This window comes from Dromiciops gliroides, chromosome 2 (assembly GCF_019393635.1).
Source record: "Dromiciops gliroides isolate mDroGli1 chromosome 2, mDroGli1.pri, whole genome shotgun sequence".
Taxonomy (NCBI): domain Eukaryota; kingdom Metazoa; phylum Chordata; class Mammalia; order Microbiotheria; family Microbiotheriidae; genus Dromiciops; species Dromiciops gliroides.
Window position 1 is genome coordinate 617,388,386 of NC_057862.1, and position 19,293 is coordinate 617,407,678.

Sequence of the window (19,293 nt, forward strand, 5' to 3'; positions counted from 1 at the left end):
CCAGGGGTTCCTGTATTATTCCCTTGGGGTACTGCAGGGAGTCTGTGAATTTTGATAGGGAAAAATGACCTCATTTTCTCTAACTTCTAAGTGAAGACTAACACATCCTTTAAATATTTAAAAACATGATTCAGAGAAGAGGCTTCATAGGCTTCACTAGATGGCCAGAGGGGTGTACGAAGAGTCTAGTGAGAATTGCTTATATGGGAAGCCTTTTAAAGAACATTTCCCCCCTTAACATCAGTTTTTCCTGCAGTTAATAGTATTTATCTTTTTTCTCCCTTCCTATTTGAGTAAAAGTCCTTCTTCCCTCTGGTTTCCTAATTCAATAGCTTATCTTGGTAAAGTTAAAAAAAATTAGATTAATTTTTTCCATAATCATCTCAGCTGCATCTGCTTTCTGATATAGACTGCCACCTTCTTTTTCTTTTAATACTAATAAACGTTTTTACTTAACATTTTGAGTTCCAAATTCTATCTCTCCTTCCTTCCATCCTCCCTGAGGCAGTAAGCAGTCAGATATAGGTTATACATGTGCATGTAAAACATTACCCTATTAGTAATTTTGTATAAGAAAACTTGAATAAAAGAAAAAAATGAGTGAAAAATAGCATGCTTCAGTCTGTGTTCAATCAATATCAATCTGCCTTCTTTTAAAGAGAGTTTTCCATTTGACTGTAGTCCACTGTAAGCATTTATTAAAAGTTTGTTGAATTTAATTCAAGCACACTGTACAGTATATATAACCCCAGTTAAGCCTAATATTTTCTGTCATTAAGCCTGATATTTTCTGTCATGAACCCCTTTTAGGAACAGTAGCAGTTAAATAGTAGAGCAGTTGAATGTAGAATTAAGCTTTATTGATGTATTCAATGATTAAACCTTATTCTGAATGAGAATCTTCCAAACATTCTATGGAGATATCCATCTCGTTGTTTTGAAGAAAGCAGCTTGCAAACTGACAGTGCTATATAGGTGTGAACAGGGTGGGGAGAGAACGAGCACTTTCACAAATATTATCTCATTTGATCCTCGCAGTAGCCCTATTGAGGTAGGTGCTATTATCACCCTCGTTTTACAGTTGAGGAAGCTGAGATTTTGTGACCCACAAACATTTGAACTCCTCTTCCTGACTCCAGGCCCAGTTCTCTTTATTGTGTATCTAGCTGTCTCAACTCTTATATGATTATTATTTCCACTCAATTTATTAAACACCTGTATTCTAGGTATTTCTATGCATATTAGTGATAGCTTCTTTGATCATTGTTAGAGATATGCCTTTCAGTCTATTTCTTATAGAAGTAAAATTCTTTAAATTTTGTTCTTTAGTAACATTATATCCTGAATAACCCCTTTATTATTAACACTATACCCATTGTATTTTTATCTGGATTTTCCAAAGTGTATCCTTATTGTAGTTTCATGCTCCTGTGTAGATGGGGAGGATACCTTTAACCTTGAAACCCATCATTTATCTTTATTCCCAGGCTTCAAGGCTTCTTAAAGTTTCAGTTATTTTTAAGTCCTGGCTACAATGTTTCCTTCAATATTTGGGCCAACATTTGATCTCTTGTCTTTCCGTCAGCTTACATCATCTTATTCCATTTTACCAAGTTCAGCTATCATTAAAAAATTAAATTAAATTAAATAAAAATTAAATAAATTAAAGGTATCTTTTCTTTATAAATCACCTTTATTTCTAGATATGGCCATTCCAGCTCTCCAGCCTAGAAAGAGTAAAAAAAGTTAAGCAAAATTAAAGCATTAACTGAATATGTCATTATGCTTCCTTCTGTGGCCATAGTTCTTCACCTCTGCAAAAGAGGGAGAAAGGTACATTTCCCCCACTCTTCTCTGGGGCAAGGCTTGTTTTTTTGTTTTGTTTTGTTTTGTTTTGTTTTTGTTTTTGGTCCACTTTGCTTAGTACAGTACCTGGCATATAGTAGGAACTTAATAAATACTTCTTTACTTGATTTGTTATTTTCATCTATGTTTTCATCATTGTGAATATTGTTTTTCTCATTCTGCTTGATCATCAGTTCAGATAAGTATTCCTGTGTTTCTGAATTTTTCATATTCATATTTCTTATGGAATAGTAATAGCCTCTCATATTTATGTGCCAAAATATTTGTAGCCATCTCAATTGATGGGCATCTACCTTATTCCCATCTTTTTGCAACCATATAAAGTTTAAGAAAAACCACTTTACATAGTCTAGTTGTTTTGTAATTTAAATTATGCTCGAATATAAGCAGGGTATAAAAAAATTGGCTAATCTGGAAAATGTATTTACCTTTCAACATCACTTCACCAGAGTCTTGACAACATTTCAAATTGGGTTTATGAATGGATAGCCTTGATATTTTTCTGAACTTTTTACTTTTCTTGGAGTGAAGATATAAGTTTAGATTTTTAAGGCTAAGGATGAGTTATATGTAAGGCTAAGTTGATCATCAAGTTGGGTTTTATTTTTTTTTAAGGTATAAAATAACAGAATTGAAAATTTTATTATGTCTTGATGTTTTGCTAGTGTGTTCAATTTTTAAAAATCCATTAATTGTGTGTATATATACTTTGGTCACACAACTTCAGTAGTTCATTAGATTTATTTTTTTTTTGTTTTTATTTCTGAGATTTATTTGTTTTTGTGGGAACAATATTTTTTAGTAATATTACTCATGTTAGATTATTTTTATCAAATATTTGGATGAATCTGTGACTTCACCAATATGGTCACTTATTCTGCCAGTAAAAATCCTAACCCATACATGTCATTTCACCTTGAGTCACTTTATTGGAATATGCTGGGATTTTCTTTTAGATATCTTGATATTAACATGGGTACCATGTTACTATGGTCTGTTCAGCTGTTATCCCTTGTTTTTGCACTATGATCATTCCCAGTCTTTTTCTCCATTGTAAATCTCTTTGATGATATCTTTTATGTCACTTTTGGTGACAGTCATCACGGATAATGCTACAGCCTATTTATACCCTCTCTGCAGCTTTAGTCTTTTGCAAACTGTGGTTTCACTTGATCATAGCCATATAACATCACTGGAGATATACTGGTGGTTTCCAGAAGCTGGGGGGTGGGTGGGAAGTGGAGGGGTACAAAAAAAAAATCGGGCATTTTCCAAAATGGATTCCAAGATTAATTAAATATTAAGCCCTTAATCCTGTTCATTTCTAGCCTCAGTTCCTTGTTAATCTGCAGTGTTTGCCCAAGATATATGCACAGATGAGGCTTAACCCCAATTCTAAACCCTTTTTACCCCTAGCAAAAGTCAGCTTGAGCCTTAGTCCATTATGTGTAGTTCCCAAGCCATTTCTCTAGGCTCACCACTTCCTTAACTTGTCAGCCTTATATTTTTAGTGAGTTTAATCCATATTTTATTCTTTTTCCCCCACCCCTTAGCCTTCTAATAGTTACATCTTATACGGTTTTGGCATATGTATGAGAGATACGTTGTTGGAGATGAGCCTTTAGGGCTACATTTTGTGTTCTCAGATGTCTTAATATTCACCAAACAATAAAGAGTGGGATTTTTCACTTTTTGAATATTTCAGTCAGTTGCATGACTGTAAAAGATGTGATCTGCTCTAGAGTATCATGAGTACCTACCTTATTATCTAGCCAGGCATATAAAACAAAGAATGTGTACATATATACCAGAATATGTATCACAGCACTTTTTTGGGTTAGTAAAGAACTGGAAACAAAATTAAGTGTTCATTGATTGAAGAATGGCTAAACAGCTTATGGTAACTAGATTTCAGTGTGCACTTGAATATATAGATACTCTTTAGATCTTGTTTTATTATTTAAATTTGGGATAGACCATACATAGTTGGTATTGAGCTAGGGAACCAGAGTTGAAAAGGAGAGTGGACTGGAATGCTTTGGGGAACATGCCAAGTACGTTTATTGGCTCCAAGCTTCCTATAACAGCAATTACCTGTCTTTTCAATAAAGTTATTTTTACAGGTTTTCCTGTTTAGAACACCACTGTTTCCAGAGAACTAAAGATGAGCATCATAGAAGGGGCATGGAAAGACCTATGTTGGATTGAGCAGGCTGTAACATGTAATAGAACTAACAAGGTGTCTACCTTTGTATTACAGCCATCTAGCATGAGAATATATTAGGATAGATATGTCCATATAACATAAGGTGTCATTATCTTTGTGATGGTCTTTTAATGAATGCAGTGCAGAACAAGATGCCTAAGAGCTTCATGGAATGATTTTTTATTGTTGCTTTAGGAGACATTATAAAACTAATTCTGAGCCATCTTTCCATTTAATTGAAACTTACTTTTGTTTTCTGGTTTCTTTTATAGCTATAACATGAATTTCAAGAATGATATGATTGAGTTCTTTTACTCAGTCAATAGATTAGAATCTCATATGTAGAGAACAAATAGCTGATAATGTTCATAGGTGCTCTGTAAAGTGTATAATTCTTAGCACCTTTTGCCCCCTTCCCCCCTTTTTTGATTCTCTGTTACCATCACTATAGAAGAAGAAGATTTCTTGCACTGGGCTGAAGCATGTTTTGTCATTTTTGTCATCCCCCCCTTTTTTGTTTTTTTTGTTTTTTTTTTTTTTGCCATGGCCGAAGAAATCGCCCAGTGGCCAGCATACTGTCCAAGACCATTATAACTTGTTACCTTCTTAGCATGTTCATATGTTCATTCTGCCAGTTAGGATTCTACTAGAATAGCCTTTGAGAACTCACCTTCTACACCACAGCAAGACAATGAGGTAGAACTTTTGGCCTTCTGATATCTAATAGCATCTTTCAGATATTGTCTTTAAATAACATTACAACTTTATATTCTTAAGTATTTTTATTTTTTTATTTTCGTTTTTTTTTTTGCGGGGCAATGGGGGTTAAGTGACTTGCCCAGGGTCACACAGCTAGTAAGTGTCACGTGTCTGAGGCCAGATTTGAACTCAGGTCCTCCTGAATCCAGGGCTGGTGCTTTATCCACTGTACCGCCTAGCTGCCCCTTGTACTGTTATTTAAAAATATCTAAATATCACCAAATATTTTTGTTTTGTTTTTTTAAACTTGGAATGAAAATGTAAAATATACTGATTTTTCAAAGGAAGTAATTGTTGTCAATGTAATTTGTCCCATTATTAAAAATCTGGTTTTGTACTTTTTAAAGTCAGTACAGTGGAATTCACAGTTGACATTTTAGGATTTGATATAGCTAATGGCAAATAGAATGTAATGCTGCAGCAATATAAAACCTAAAATGCTCTTTTTTTCCTATCTAAGAAAGCTGAAGATATAGTGACACAGAATTATTTTTCTTACAGTTCCCAGAATGTGGCTTCTTTGGCATGTATGACAAAATTCTTCTCTTTCGCCATGACCTGAATTCAGAAAATATTTTGCAGCTGATTACCTCTGCAGAAGAGATACACGAAGGAGATCTTGTAGAAGTTGTTTTGTCAGGTAAGTGAAAAGGCTTGTTATCTTGTTTCCATTTCATCTTCAAATAAGACTTAATTAAGGACCCACATCTTCTGTGGTAGGTATAGGTTGCCCTATACTTGATACTCATATTGTACTTTGGTTTTGGTCCTGCAGTGGATGACATTCTTTCCATGTGATTTGTACTTCCAGGTAGGTAAGTCTTTAATAGTTCCCTGCCATGTGGAGATGGAAGATTAGGGTGGATCTGATCACAGATGAGGAAGTCACCACAAACCTTGAGTACAAAGGGACAAGCTGAAAGGTTTGGCCCTTGGTCTGAAAGGGGATCTCCTGTTGTCTACTGACCACAGAGGCCAACCCCGCAGCAGTCCAGATACTATGCCCCTTTGGTTCCATAGAATAGAATTGTTGTGCAGGCAAAAGAGAGGAAGAAAAAGACAAAATGATACACGTAGAAAAATTACTCTGTTTGTAGTTTCTAAGATTTTGTGCTGCTCTGTTTTAAAAGGCAAACAAAAGCCAAGAAGAATTTATTTTTCATGGTCAGATGAAATGTTTCAAAACAGTTGGCTCATTACTATCTTTTATATAAATAAAACTTGATTGCCTCATGTTAATTAATAGGACTTATTGTAATACTTTTCTTTTAAAAGCTTTGGCTACAGTAGAAGATTTCCAGATCCGTCCACACGCACTTTATGTGCATTCTTACAAAGCCCCTACTTTTTGTGACTATTGTGGCGAGATGCTGTGGGGATTGGTGCGCCAAGGATTAAAGTGTGAAGGTACGGATTCCAGTATCTTGTTATTCAATAGCAGAGTGAGTGTGTGTGTGTGTGTGTGTGTGAGAGAGAGAGAGAGAGAGAGAGAGAGCGCGAACGCGCGAGCGAGCAATGGATGGATATTCAGAGGAGTCACTGATAAATTTAAGATGTTCCCCTAAATCAGTCTGATGAGATTTCAGAACATGAACTTGGTTTAGAGACATCTAAGGGGCATTTCCCCCTGAATTGTCAGAATGTGTATTGGTTCAATAGTTTAGGACTGATTGGATTTCAGAGGCTGAGCTTAGCTTCCCATGATTTGCTGACTAAGACTCAGCTGTACTTCCTTGTATTCTAAATAAGCAAAGTGTTTAGTCTTAGTCTCTCTTGCTCTCTTCAGGACTTCCTTTGCTCTCCCTTTCCTTCTTTCCTGGTGCTCAAGGATAGAGAGAAAAGACATTTCTTCTTCTTAACCCCAGGAGCAGTTGATGGTAACTTGAGTGAGAAACTTATGGCTCTGGTAAACATGAACTTATACACACACAGCCTGAGAGGAGAGATCTTGAGATTAGAGAGTAAGTAGCTCTTTCCTTCTTAACAGACAGTAGCAATCAGGGCATTGAGAGAATTCTTTTGGAAACTCGAAGCAGAAGCTGACACATGAGAGACTGCTCAGCCCAAAGGAGAATGCCAGCTTGGGGAATTGTCTCATGGGTGGTTTATGTTTCAAGTTTGGCTGCTGTACCATATGTAGAGAGAACATTTTTTATATGATGTTCTCCTCAGAGAGAGTAGGGGATATTTCACCTAGTCCCTGTGCAGAATCCTTTTTGGAGAGCAACATCAATTCAGACGGCACAACTGTGATGGAAAAGGGCCTTGACTGTTCAGCAGCTCCTAGAGGATATTTACCTTTGGGGAGCAAGAGGGTTGAAACTACAAGGTGGCACTGTGAGTCTAAAGGGAGATCTGTGTGACCTTGAAGAAGAAAGGAATGTCATTTAAATAGTAGCTTATTGGCTCTATTAGCAACTCCTCTTTGGGGGTGAGCTGATAGACTGCTTGAATCCTTTCTATACTGAGTATCCCAGTTTTGATGCAATTTTAAGTTATTAAAATTTAAAATTACACTAAGACATGTGAGACGCCCTGTATTTCTGTATCTCTTTATGGGCTTCTGTGAATATTTTATCGATAAATAATCTTTTACATTTTCCATAGGATAGAATAAAGGCTGCCCTATACTTGATACTCATATTGTACCTTGAGTACTTGTCTAGGTCCTAGAGCCCCTTTTTAATCCGTGTTTGGAGGAACCTAAGCATAAAATCTGGCTTAAGTTTATTAGGAGTTTATCTTGGAGTATTGCCAAATGGGAGGTAATGAGCCGATTAGAGAAATAGCCTTCTTGGGGTCAGCCTCAAGATTATACCTGATCCCTCATGAGGCCAGAGTCTTGGAGAGCACTGGCCATAGGTTACATACAGTCTTCCCTTGCAAAACAAATCTTTTGCCTTTCTGATGCTGAGTAGGAAATTTAGATAAATGCTCCTTACTCTTTTTTTTCCTTTTTAAATTTTTTTTTTTGCAGGGCAGTGAGGGTTAAGTGACTTGCCCAGGTTCATACAACTAGTAAGTGTCAAGTGTCTGAGGCCAAATTTGAACTCAGGTCCTCCTGAATCCAGGGCTGGTGCTTTATCCACTGTACCACCTAGCTGCCCCCACTGTTCCTTATTCTTTAAAAAAAATTCTAGATGAGAATGTGTTTAACATTCAACAAGCCTGCATATAACACAAAAGTTAGAATCTTGGTTTTATATGTATACCTATTTGTGTCTAATGGTAGACATCTCTAGGACGTAGGTGCAGGGAGGGAAAAAGGAGAAAGTTACATGATAATTTTATTATATATTTAAAAGGAAAAGAAAGTTTTACATAATAGATTTGTAGTTTCATGTGCAAACTTTTTTTCTATTCTATTTTGTGGAAATGCTTGTTTTACTTTTAAAAGTTCAGAGTAAAAAAATTAGAATTTGATATTTGTATTGTCATCATATATTTTGGAGGAAATGCATCTACTGTTCTCATTTCAATTATGATTTTTGCTTTATGGACAAAATTGGGAAAAAACATTATGATGTGGTGAAGTTACTTTATATTTGTCATACATTTATTCTTTATTCATTAATAACCATTAAGTTTTCAGTTTAAGCACTGCAAAATAAAGGATGGATGAAACTTTAGATCTGAAATCTGTAAACATTTGGGTTCTTATTGAGTTTTGGGTAATTTTGTGATCTCAGTTAACTGTTTTCTGCATGTTTGTGTGGCAGCAGAAAGAGACCTATTAGTTTTGAAATTTAGGCTTATGGAAATTTAAGCTGTATTATATAAGTGGGAATGATATTGGGAACTGTCTTTCTTGAGGCCATTAAAGTTCAATGAAATTTACATTTAAGGGTACAAATCACTGAGTTGACTCAGGAGGAACTGAAGAAACTTAATGGTTTTTAGAGCCTCAAGCAATAAAAATGTCTAGGACATGTGTAGTAGTATAGTTTGGCATGAGTGTAACAGTGTCCTAGTCTCATTCTAACAGAACAAGGCTTGTGACTGCCTCCTCCCCCCTCCCCCCCCATGGAGTTCTAAGGGTAACCCTGAAGGGTGGTAATGATTTCTCTCTTAACACTGTCACCTTGAACTACCCTCCTACCCCCCTCCAACCTTGCCAGCACCTGGGGACATGCTCTTTCTCCATTTCACCTGAGGCCTTGGGCACAGTGGACCCAGGTTTAATTCGGTGCCTACATAGCATTAGCTCTACCAAGTTCACTTCCAAATGTAGCATGACTGATGGTTGATTCTTTCTCTCTGCTACGGCTGCTGAACTAGATTATGTAAATTTCTTAGGATTCTACTCCTCGCTGTCTGGCTTGTGGCCACTCCAGAATGGATTCCAGCTTTTAGTTTCAGAGTTGTGGCTCCGTTTCTTGACCTGAAGCTTGTAAAGTCACAGCCGTCTCCTACATCCGTCCCATAAAAGAGGAAAGAATGGAGGTGATCTGTAATCATGGGCCACATCTTAAGATGGAGAACATGGGAAGCATTCTCTTTATACCATTGTACCTAAAGCAGCTAAGTGGTGCAGGGGATAGAGCAGTGCAGCCAGAAGGCACTTGTGACCTTGGGCAAGTCACTTTTCCTTTGGGTGCTTCAGTTTTCTCATCTGTCAAATGAGTATAACAGGGGCAGCTAGGTGGCGCAGTGGATAGAGCACCGGCCCTGGTTTCAGGAGGACCTGAGTTCAACTCTGGCCTCAGATACTTGACACTTATTAGTTATGTGACCCTGGGCAAGTCACTTGACCCCAGTTGCCTCACCAAAAAAAAACAATGAGGATAATAATAGCATCTGCCTCCTAGGAAAGTTGTGATGGTAAAAGAAGATAATATTTGTAGAGTGCTCTGCAAACCTGGAAACACCATGTCATGAGGATGAGGATGAGGGTGAGGGTGAGGGTGATAATGGCAGCAGTAAATATTTTCTCTCATCTCAACCGTAGCTAGATACGAAAGAGGAAAACTCCTACTCTGGCTGCCTGCCTGCCTTTTGAATGGGGCCAGTTGCTGACTCTGCAGCCAGTTAAGGGCCGGTACCCTCCTCACATGCTTAGCCGACTGGAGGCAGCTACAGAGGACCTGCACATGCTCCCCAGTGAGAAGCAGGGTACTTACCAGGCCATCACACCTTTCTAGAAGCAGCTTCTTCCATGTGGAGAATTATTGCTTCACTTCCACCTGCCTTTTACAAAAGTAAGGAAGAAGATGGAAAAAAGGAACAACAATGTCCATCCTTCCTTCCTTCCTTCCTTCCTTCCTTCCTTCCTTCCTTCCTTCCTTCCTTCCTTCCTTCCTTCCTTCCTTCCTTCCTTCCTTCCGTCCATCCGTCCATCCATCCTTCCATCCGTCCATCCGTCCATCCGTCCATCTGTCCATCCAAGAGGATATTAGAATTGCAAAGTCAACTGAAGGATTTATTAAATGCTTGCTATGTGCTAGGGCCTTTGCTAAGCACTGGGAAACAAAGAAATGGCCCTTACCTTCCCAGTCTAACACACACAGAGATAATAGAGATCTGTTGGAATTTGTGGGATGGGACCATGAGGGGGCAAGAGCTATGCGGGGTCAGACCTGCACCTTAGGGAGATGGCTTTGACAGCTGCCTGAAGGATTGACTGGAGTTGGGAAAGATTTGGCAGGAGATGAATGAACAGGGGCATTGCGGTTATCTCAGCATGAGGTGAGCAAGGCTTGCACCAGGGCAGCAGTCAGAGGAGAGAAGGGGGTGTGTGTATACTAGAAATATTTGAAGATGCATTTACATCATGTATGTGTATGTAGTATATACATATATGTTTGTATATGTGTTTAAATATGTGTGTGTATGTGCAAAAATGGGGGGCACTCGTAAGGCTACTTGAAGAAGGTGGTATTTGAGGAGGTAATTCTGGCCACCAAAAGGTTTAAGAAAGACGTTGATAAGGAGCAGCTTGGTTTAGTAGGAAGGATGCTGGCTCTAAAGTCAAAGAATCCAAGTTCAAGCCCCCTTCATTGCTTTCTCTGTGTGTGACCGTGGACACTTAACTTTTCTGGGCCTCAGTTTTCTAATCTGTAAAATGGGGGGTTTGGACAAAGTAACCTCTGAGGTTCCTTTTGGCTTTAAACCTGTGTTTTTAATCACCTAGGGCAGGACTTCTTAAATCTTTTCCACTCGTGACCCCTTTTCATCCAAGAAATTTTTATGTGACCCTGGGTATATAGGTATATAAAATTGGCATACATAACCTTTTAGTGTTGTCAGACTTTTCGCAACCCCCCTGCATTCAGTTTTGCAACCCCATATGGGGTCATGACCTACAGTTTAAGAGGCTTTGACCTTAGAGGGCATCCAGAGGAGAGTCACTAGGATAGTGAATAAGAGTGAATCCATAATATTTGAGGATCTGAAGGCTATTTAAAGGCATTTGGATGTTTAGCCTAGAGAAGAGACTAAGGCAGATCATGAGAGCTATCTCAGAGTATCTTCCTGAAGTCCCATCAGGTGGCTGTCACTTGCACTAATCTTTCATACACCCTGTTTAAAGAATTCCTTCTGCAGCATCCTGAAGAGTTGTCTCCATTGTGCTTGAAAGGGCCCAGTCACCACAGGTTCAATTTTTCAAATGGCTCAGATCTAGTTGTTCAAAAGTTCTTTCTTAATGTTGTACTGAAACTACTTGACTGTAATTTCTGCTCATTATTGCTGGAGGCATAGAGGCCAAACGAGGATGTTGTGGAAATGATGGAGAAAGATGGAAGAAAAAAACTAAGGTGAGCAAGCATGAGTAAGTACACGAGATAGGTGTGGCATTCAGGGGATAGTTAATTACAAATATAAATGGCAGTTTTCTAGAATGAGCGAGAATATAATTTCTGTGAACAATTAAGTACCTATACTGACTATGTGAAAATTATGTAAAATTAACTTTTTGGAGTGAATGGATGTTAAAAAATGATATATAGAATTTTAACATAGGCATTCAACTTCTGATCCTACAATATAAAAATTACCTTTATTGCTGTTCCTTTCCCAAAACTGTTCTTGTGATAGTTTATTGGCCAAGAAAATGATGAGCAGAATACAGTAAGATGAGTGAAAGAAAAAAATCATGCTCATTGAAGACTTTTAACAAAATGTCAGTGTGAAAGGTTTTGCTATACCCTACCATCACTACCACTTCAAAACAACATGAACCAAATAAGATAATAAAATTACAAGCAATAAAGGAAAGAAATCATTCCTACCTGGTAAAAAGATAACAGAAGACTGCATGATAGAACCGACCCTTCCAAGCTAAACTCAATGTGCTCCATTCCCAGTGTAGCCATTTTGCTGGGCCTGCATTTCAAGCTTTGATTGTGTCACTTCTCCTTGGTGTTGCTTTTTGGAAGTGATACAGTTTTACCATCCCCATAGCTATAACTGGGTGAGGGTTAGGGTGGAATTTCAAATGTACTTAGCCCCTGAAGTAGAGAAAATGAACATCTTTGGGGAGGATACATTGGTAGGGAGACATTTAATATAAAAGTGGTTATCAGGGCCAGGAGTTCTTTACTAAATGAAAAGGGAGGGGCAGGACACAAACCCAGCTGAGATCATCTTTCTTCAATGTTCCCATGGGATAGGAACCCAGATAGAATCCTGATTCCCCTCCTGATATTGGGAAATCACTGAATTCACCTTGTCCTACTTATTGATCTATATAAGATAAAATGGGTACCAATGGATGAGGGAGCATGGTGCTAACAGGATAGGAGAAAAGGCAAAGATGGCAATCAAACCAAGAGATAAATTAGTGTATGAGTCCAACCCACACTGAACTTAACCAGAATTGAAATGCATGAAGTAGGAAAAATGATCAGTCTAGAAAATGAATAAATACCATACAGTGAAGAATGGATACTTTTAAATCTCTGATGAAAGAAAAAGAAATCCAATAAATTCTATGTGACCCTCAGAAATAATAAAACAAAAGTAAGAAATTTCAGATGGTTCAGAAGGGTATCCATAGTCAATATCTCCACTTCCTTTCCCTTCACTCTCTTCCTAACTCTCTGTAATCTGGTTTCCAGCTTCATCCTTCAAATGAAACTACTATCTTGCAAGTTATTATTATTTATTAATATTTTATAAAAGTATTTTATTATTTTCCAGTTACATGTAAAGATAGTTTTCAACATTTGTTTTCATAAGATTTTTAGTTCCAAATTTTTCTCCTTCCCTCCCCCCTCCCCAAGATGGAAAGCAATCTGATATAACTTATATATGTACAATCACATTAAATATATTTCTGTATTAGTCATATTGTGAAAGAAGAATCAGAGCACAAGGGAAAAACCTCAAAAGAGAAGGGAAAAAAACAGCCCAAAAGTAGAAACAGTATGGGTCAATCTTCATTCAGAATCCACAATTCTTTTTTCTGTACGTGGAGAACATTTTCTATCATGAGTTCTTTCAAATTGTTTTGGATCATTGCCCTGCTGAGGAGAGCCAAGTCTATCAGAGTTGATCATCATCACACAATGTTGCTATTTCTGCGTATGATGTTTTCCTGGTTCTGTTCCTCTCACTCAGCATCAGTTCATGTAAGTCCTTCCAGGTTTCTCTGAAATTCTCCTGCTCATCATTTCTTACAGCACAATAGTATTCCGTTACATTCATATACCACAACTTGTTTAGCTATTCCCCAATTGATGGGCATTCCCTTGATTTCCAATTCTTTGCCACCACAAAGAGAGAAAAGAGCTGCTATAAATATTTTTGTACATGTGGGTCCTTTTCCCTCTTTTATGATCTCTTTGGGATACAGACCTAGTAGTGGTATACTTGGAGGTATGAACAATCCCATATAGCCCTTTGGGCATAGTTCCAAATTGCTCTCCAGAATGGTTGGATCAGTTCACAGCTCCACCAACAATGCATTAGTGTTCCAATTTTTCCACAGCTTCTCCAACATTTATTATTTTCCTTTTTTGTCATATTAGCCAATCTGATAGATATGAGGTGGTACCTCAGAGTTTTAATTTGCATTTCTCTTATCAATAGTGATTTAGAGCATTTTTTCATATGGCAATAGATAGCTTTGATTTCTTCATCTGAAAACTGCTTATTCATATCCTTTGACCTTTTCTCAATTGGGGAATGACTTACATTCTTATAAATTTGATTTAGTTTCCTATATATATTTTGTGGGGCAGTGAGGGTTAAGTGACTTGCCCAGGTCACACAACTAGTAAGTGTCAAGTGTCTGAGGCCGGATTTGAACTCAGGTCCTCCTGAATCCAGGGCTGGTGCTTTATCCACTGTGCCACCTAGCTGCCCCCTCCCTCTATATTTTAGAAATGAGGCCTTTATCAGAAATACTGGCCATAAAAATTCTTTCCTAGCTTTCTGCCTCCCTTCAAATTTTGGCTGCATTACTTCTGTTTGTACAAAACCTTTTTAATTTAATCAACAGCATCCATCTTGCATTTTATAATATTCTCTATCTCTTGTTTGGACATACATTGTTTTCCTTTCCATAGATCTGAGAGGTTAACTATTCCTTTCTCTCCTAATTTACCTTTATCACTCTTTATGTCTAAATCATGTACTCATTTTGACCTTATTTTGGTATACGGTGTAAGATGTTGGTCTATACCTAGTTTCTGCCATATTATCTTCCAGTTTTCCTAGCAGTTTTTGTCAAATACTGAGTTCCTGTCCCAGAAGCTGGAGTCTTTGGGTTTATCAAACAGTTAATTACTATAGTCATTTACTACCGTCTCTCTTATGCCTTACCTATTCCATTGACCCACCACTCTATTTCTTAGCCAATACTAAATAGTTTTGATGACTGCCACTTTATAGTAAAGCTTCAGATTTGGTACAGCTAGCCCATCTTCCTGTGCATTTTTTTCATTAGTTCCCTTGGTATTTTTGACTTTTTATTCTTTCAGATGAATTTTGGTATTATTTTTTCTAACTAAAATAATTTTTAGGTAGTCTACTTGGTATGGCACTGAATAAGTAAATTAATTTAGGTAGAATTATGATATTTATTAAGTTAGCTTGACCTATCCATGAGCAATTGATATTTTTCCAATTATTTAGATCTGATTTTATTTGTGTGAAAAATGTTTTGTAATTGTATTCCTAGAATTCCTGGTTTTGTCTTGGTAGATAGACTCTGAAGTATTTTATGTTGTCTACAGTTACTTTAGCTTGTGTGTGTCAGTTGGGGTTAAGTGACTTGCCCAGGGTCACACAGCTGGTAAGTGTCAAGTGTCTGAGGCTAGATTTGAACTCAGGTCCTCCTGGCTCCAGGGCTGGGTGCTCTATCCACTGCACCACTTAGCTGCCCCTATAGTTACTTTAAATGGAATTTTTCTTTCTATATTTTGCTGCTGAGCTTTGTTGGTCATGTATAGAAATGCTGGTGATTTATGTGGGTTAATTTTATATCCTGCCACTTTGTTTCCTCCTTGTCTATTCTAATTTCTTTAATTCCTTTTTCTTCTCTTATTGCTAAAGCTAACATTTCTAGTACAGTATTAAATAATAGAGGTGACAATGGACATCCCTGTTTCACCTCTGTTCTTATTGGGATTGCCTCTAACTTATCCCCATTACATATAATGTTTGCTGATAGTTTTAGGTAGATACCGCTTATTGTTTTGAGGAAAGCTCCACCCATTCCTATGCTTTCTGGTGTTTTGTTTTTTTTCTCTAGTATTTTTAATAGGAATGAGTGTTGTATTTTGTCATATACTTTCTCTGCATGTATTGAGATAATCTTATGATTTTGGTTAGTTTTGGTTATTGATGTGGTTGATTATGTTGATAGCTTTCCTAATGTTGACCCAGCCTTGCATTTCTGGTATAAATCCCACCTGGTCATAGTGTAATATTCTAGTGATGAATTGCTGTAATCTCCTTGCTAATATTTTATTCAAGATTTTTGCATTGACATTTACTAGGGAAATTGGCATATAATTTTCTTTCTCTGTATTGGCTCTGCCTGGTTTAGGTATCAATACCATATTTGTGTCCTAAAAGGAATTTGGTAGAACTCCTCCTTCACCTATTTTTCCAAACAGTTTATATAGTATTGAAATTAATTGTTCTTTAAAGGTTTGGTAGAATTTACTTGTAAACCCATTTGGCCCTGGAGATTTTTTTCTTAGGGAGTTCATGGATGGCCTTTTCAATTTCTTTTTTATAAAATGGGCTTATTTAAGGATTTTATTTCCTCTTCAGTTAACCTGGGAAATTTGTATTTTTGTAGATATTTATCCATTTCATGTAGATTGTCAAATTTATTAGCATATAGTTGGGCAAAATAGCTCCTAATTATTGCTTTAATTTCCACTTCATTGGTGGTGAATTCACCCATTTCATTTTTGATACTGGTAATTTGTTCTTCTTTCTTTTTAATCAAATAAACCAAAGGTTTATCTTTTTTACTGATTTTTTTCATAAAACCAGCTCTTAGTTTTATTGATTAATTCTATAGTTTTCTGGCTTTCAATTTTATTAATTTCTCCTTTGATTTTCAGGATTTCTAATTTAGTATTTAATTTGGGATTTTTAATTTGTTCTTTTTCTTCCTTTTTTAGTTGCATGCCCAATTCATTGATCTACTTTTTTTCTTTTTTATTCATGTAAGCATTTAGAGATATAAAATATCCCCTAAGCACTGCTTTGGCTGAATCCCATAGATTTGGGTATGTTGTCTCATTATTGTCATTCTCTTGGATAAATTTATTGATTGTTTCTATGATTTATTGTTTGACCCACTCATTCTTTAGAATGAGATTATTTTGTTTCCAATTAATTTTCAGTCTACCTTTCCAAGGCTCTTTATTACATGTAATTTTTATTGCATCATGATCTGAGAAGGATGCATTTACTATTTCTGCCTTTCTACATTTGACCATGAAGTTTTTGTGCCCTAATACATGGTCAGTTTTTGAGTATGTGCCATGTACTGCTGAGAAAAAGGTATATTCCTTTCTATCCCCATTCAATTTTCTCCAGACATCTATCATATGTAACTTTTCTAACATTCTATTCACCTCTTTAACTTCTTCCTTATTTATTTTGTAATTGGCTTTATCCAGGTCTGAGAGGGGAAGGTTCAGATCTCCCAATAGTATAGTTTTGCTATACTATTGTAACTCATTTAACTCTCTAAGAATTTGGATGCTATACCACTTGGTGCATACATATTTAGTATTGATATTACTTCTTTATCATACCTTTTAACAAGATGTAGTTTCCTTCCTTATCTCTTTTAAATAGATCTACTTTTGCTTTTGCTTTGTCTGAGAGGATTGCTACCCCTGCTTTTTTTTTTTACTTCAGCTGAAGCATAATATATTCTGCTCCAACCTTTTACCTTCACTCTGTGTGTATCTCTCTGCTTCAGCTATGTTTCTTGTAAACAACATATTGTAGGATTCTGATTTTTGATCCACTCTGCTATTCACTTCAGTTTTATGGGAGAGTTCATCCCATTCACAATCACAGTTAAGATTACTGTTTATGGGGCAGCTAGGTGGCGCAGTGGATAGAGCACCGGCCCTGGAGTCAAGAGTACCTGAGTTCAAATCTGGCCTCAGACACTTAACACTTACTAGCTGTGTGACCCTGGGCAAGTCACTTAACCCCAATTGCCTCACTAAAAAACCAAAAAAACCCCCCCAAAAAACCAAAGATTACTGTTATTTCCCTCCATCCTCTTTTCTCCTTTGTACTCTTTTTTTCTTTTTTCACCCTATTCCTCTTCACCAGAGTTTTGCTTCTGACCACTGCCTCCCTCAATCTGCCCTCCCTTTTATCAGCTGCCCTTCCTTTTCTTTCCCTTTTTCCCCTGCTTCTGCCCTCCCTTCTATCAATAGCACCCTATTCCTCTTACCCTTTTACTTCCTTAAAGAGTAAGCTGAATTTCTTTATACAAATGGGTGTATATGTTATTCCCTCCATGAACCAAATCTGATGAGAGTAAGGTTGAAACAATGCTCACCCCTCCCTTCTTTCCCTCTATTGTAATAGGGGTTTTTTTGCCTCTTCATATGATGTAATTAACCCCATTTCCCCTGCCCCTCCCTCACCTCCCCCATTCTCCTTTTATTCTGCCCCTTAAGTTTCTTTATATCATCACATCAAAATCAATTTAATAACAATACCTTAATAGAGATAGAGATCCCAAGAGTTAAAAGTATTATCCTCCCTCATAGGGATGTAAACAGTTTAACCTCACTGAACAACCCCCACCCCCCCTTACCTCTTTATACTTCTCTTTTTTTTTTTTTAAATGAGGCAATTGGGGTTAAGTGACTTGCCCAGGGTCACACAGCTATTAAGTGTTAAGTGTCTGAGGCCAGATTTGAACTCAGGTACTCCTGACTCCAGGGCAGGTGCTCTATCCACTGTGCCACCTAGCTGCCCCTATATTTCTCTTGAGTCTTATATTTGGAGATCAGATTTTCTGTTCAGTTTTCGTCTTTTCTTCAGGAAACCTTGGAAGTCCCCTATTTCATTTAATGTCCTTCTTTTCCCCTGAAAGATAATGATCAGTTTTGCTCAGTAGTTGATTCTTGGTTGTAATCCAAGCTCCTTTGCCTTCCAGAATATCATATTCCAAGCCTTGCAATCCTTTAATGTTGAAGCTGCCAGGTCCTGTGTAATCCTCACTGTGGCTTCATGATATTTAAATTGTTTCCTTCTGGCTTGGAGTATTTTTTCCTTCACCTGATAATTCTGGAATTTGGCTATAGTATTCCTTGGAGTTTTCCTTTTGGGGTCTCTTTCAGGAGGTGATCCATGGATTCTTTCAGTGATGATTTTATCCTCAGATTCTATAATATCAGGAAAGTTCTCCTTGATAATTTCCTGGAATATGGTGTCTAGGAGGTTTTATTGATCATGGCTTTCAGGTAATACAATAAGTCTTAGATTATTTCTCCTGGATCTATTTTCCAGGTCAATTGTTTTTCCAGTGAGGTATTTACATTTTCTTCTATTTTTTTCAGGCTTTTGATTCTGCTTAACAGATTCTTGGTGTCTCATGGAATCATTAGCTTCTATCTGCCCAATTTTAATTTTTAAGGCATTATTTTTCTCAGTAAGCTTTTGTACCTCCTTTTCCATTTGGTCAATTTTTTTTCACATTTGGCCAATTGCATTTTTTAAGGAATTGTTTTGTTTAGTCAATTTTCCAGTGTAATTCTCATTTCTCTCAGTTCTTTTCCCATTTTTTCTTCTACCTCTCTTGTTTGATCTTTAAACGTTTTTTGAGCTCTTCAAAGAAGGCTTTTTGGTCTTGAGGCAAGATCATTGTCCCACTTGAGTCTTGGGTCTTCTCCCACTTGCTATTTCATTTGGCAATTTCATTGGCTTCCATGGTTTCAGTTATCTCTATTATTTGTGCATCCCTATTCTCTTTCTTGAAGAGAGTCACATTTCCAGCTCCATAGTAGACATCTTAATCTTAA

The 19,293-nt window shown here is 37.0% G+C and overlaps 1 protein-coding gene across 3 annotated transcripts in view; it reads left to right on the top strand.

Annotated features, from left to right (window-relative positions):
- The window catches only part of PRKD3 (protein kinase D3), a 110,000-nt gene that overhangs the window by 35,918 nt on the left and 54,789 nt on the right, over positions 1–19,293 (top strand). For all 3 annotated transcript variants that reach the window (XM_043988455.1, XM_043988454.1, XM_043988453.1), the window contains exons 3-4: positions 5,333–5,471; positions 6,107–6,238. In XM_043988455.1, coding sequence (XP_043844390.1) covers positions 5,333–5,471; positions 6,107–6,238 — 271 coding nt within the window. The remainder of the gene's footprint in view (positions 1–5,332; positions 5,472–6,106; positions 6,239–19,293) is intronic.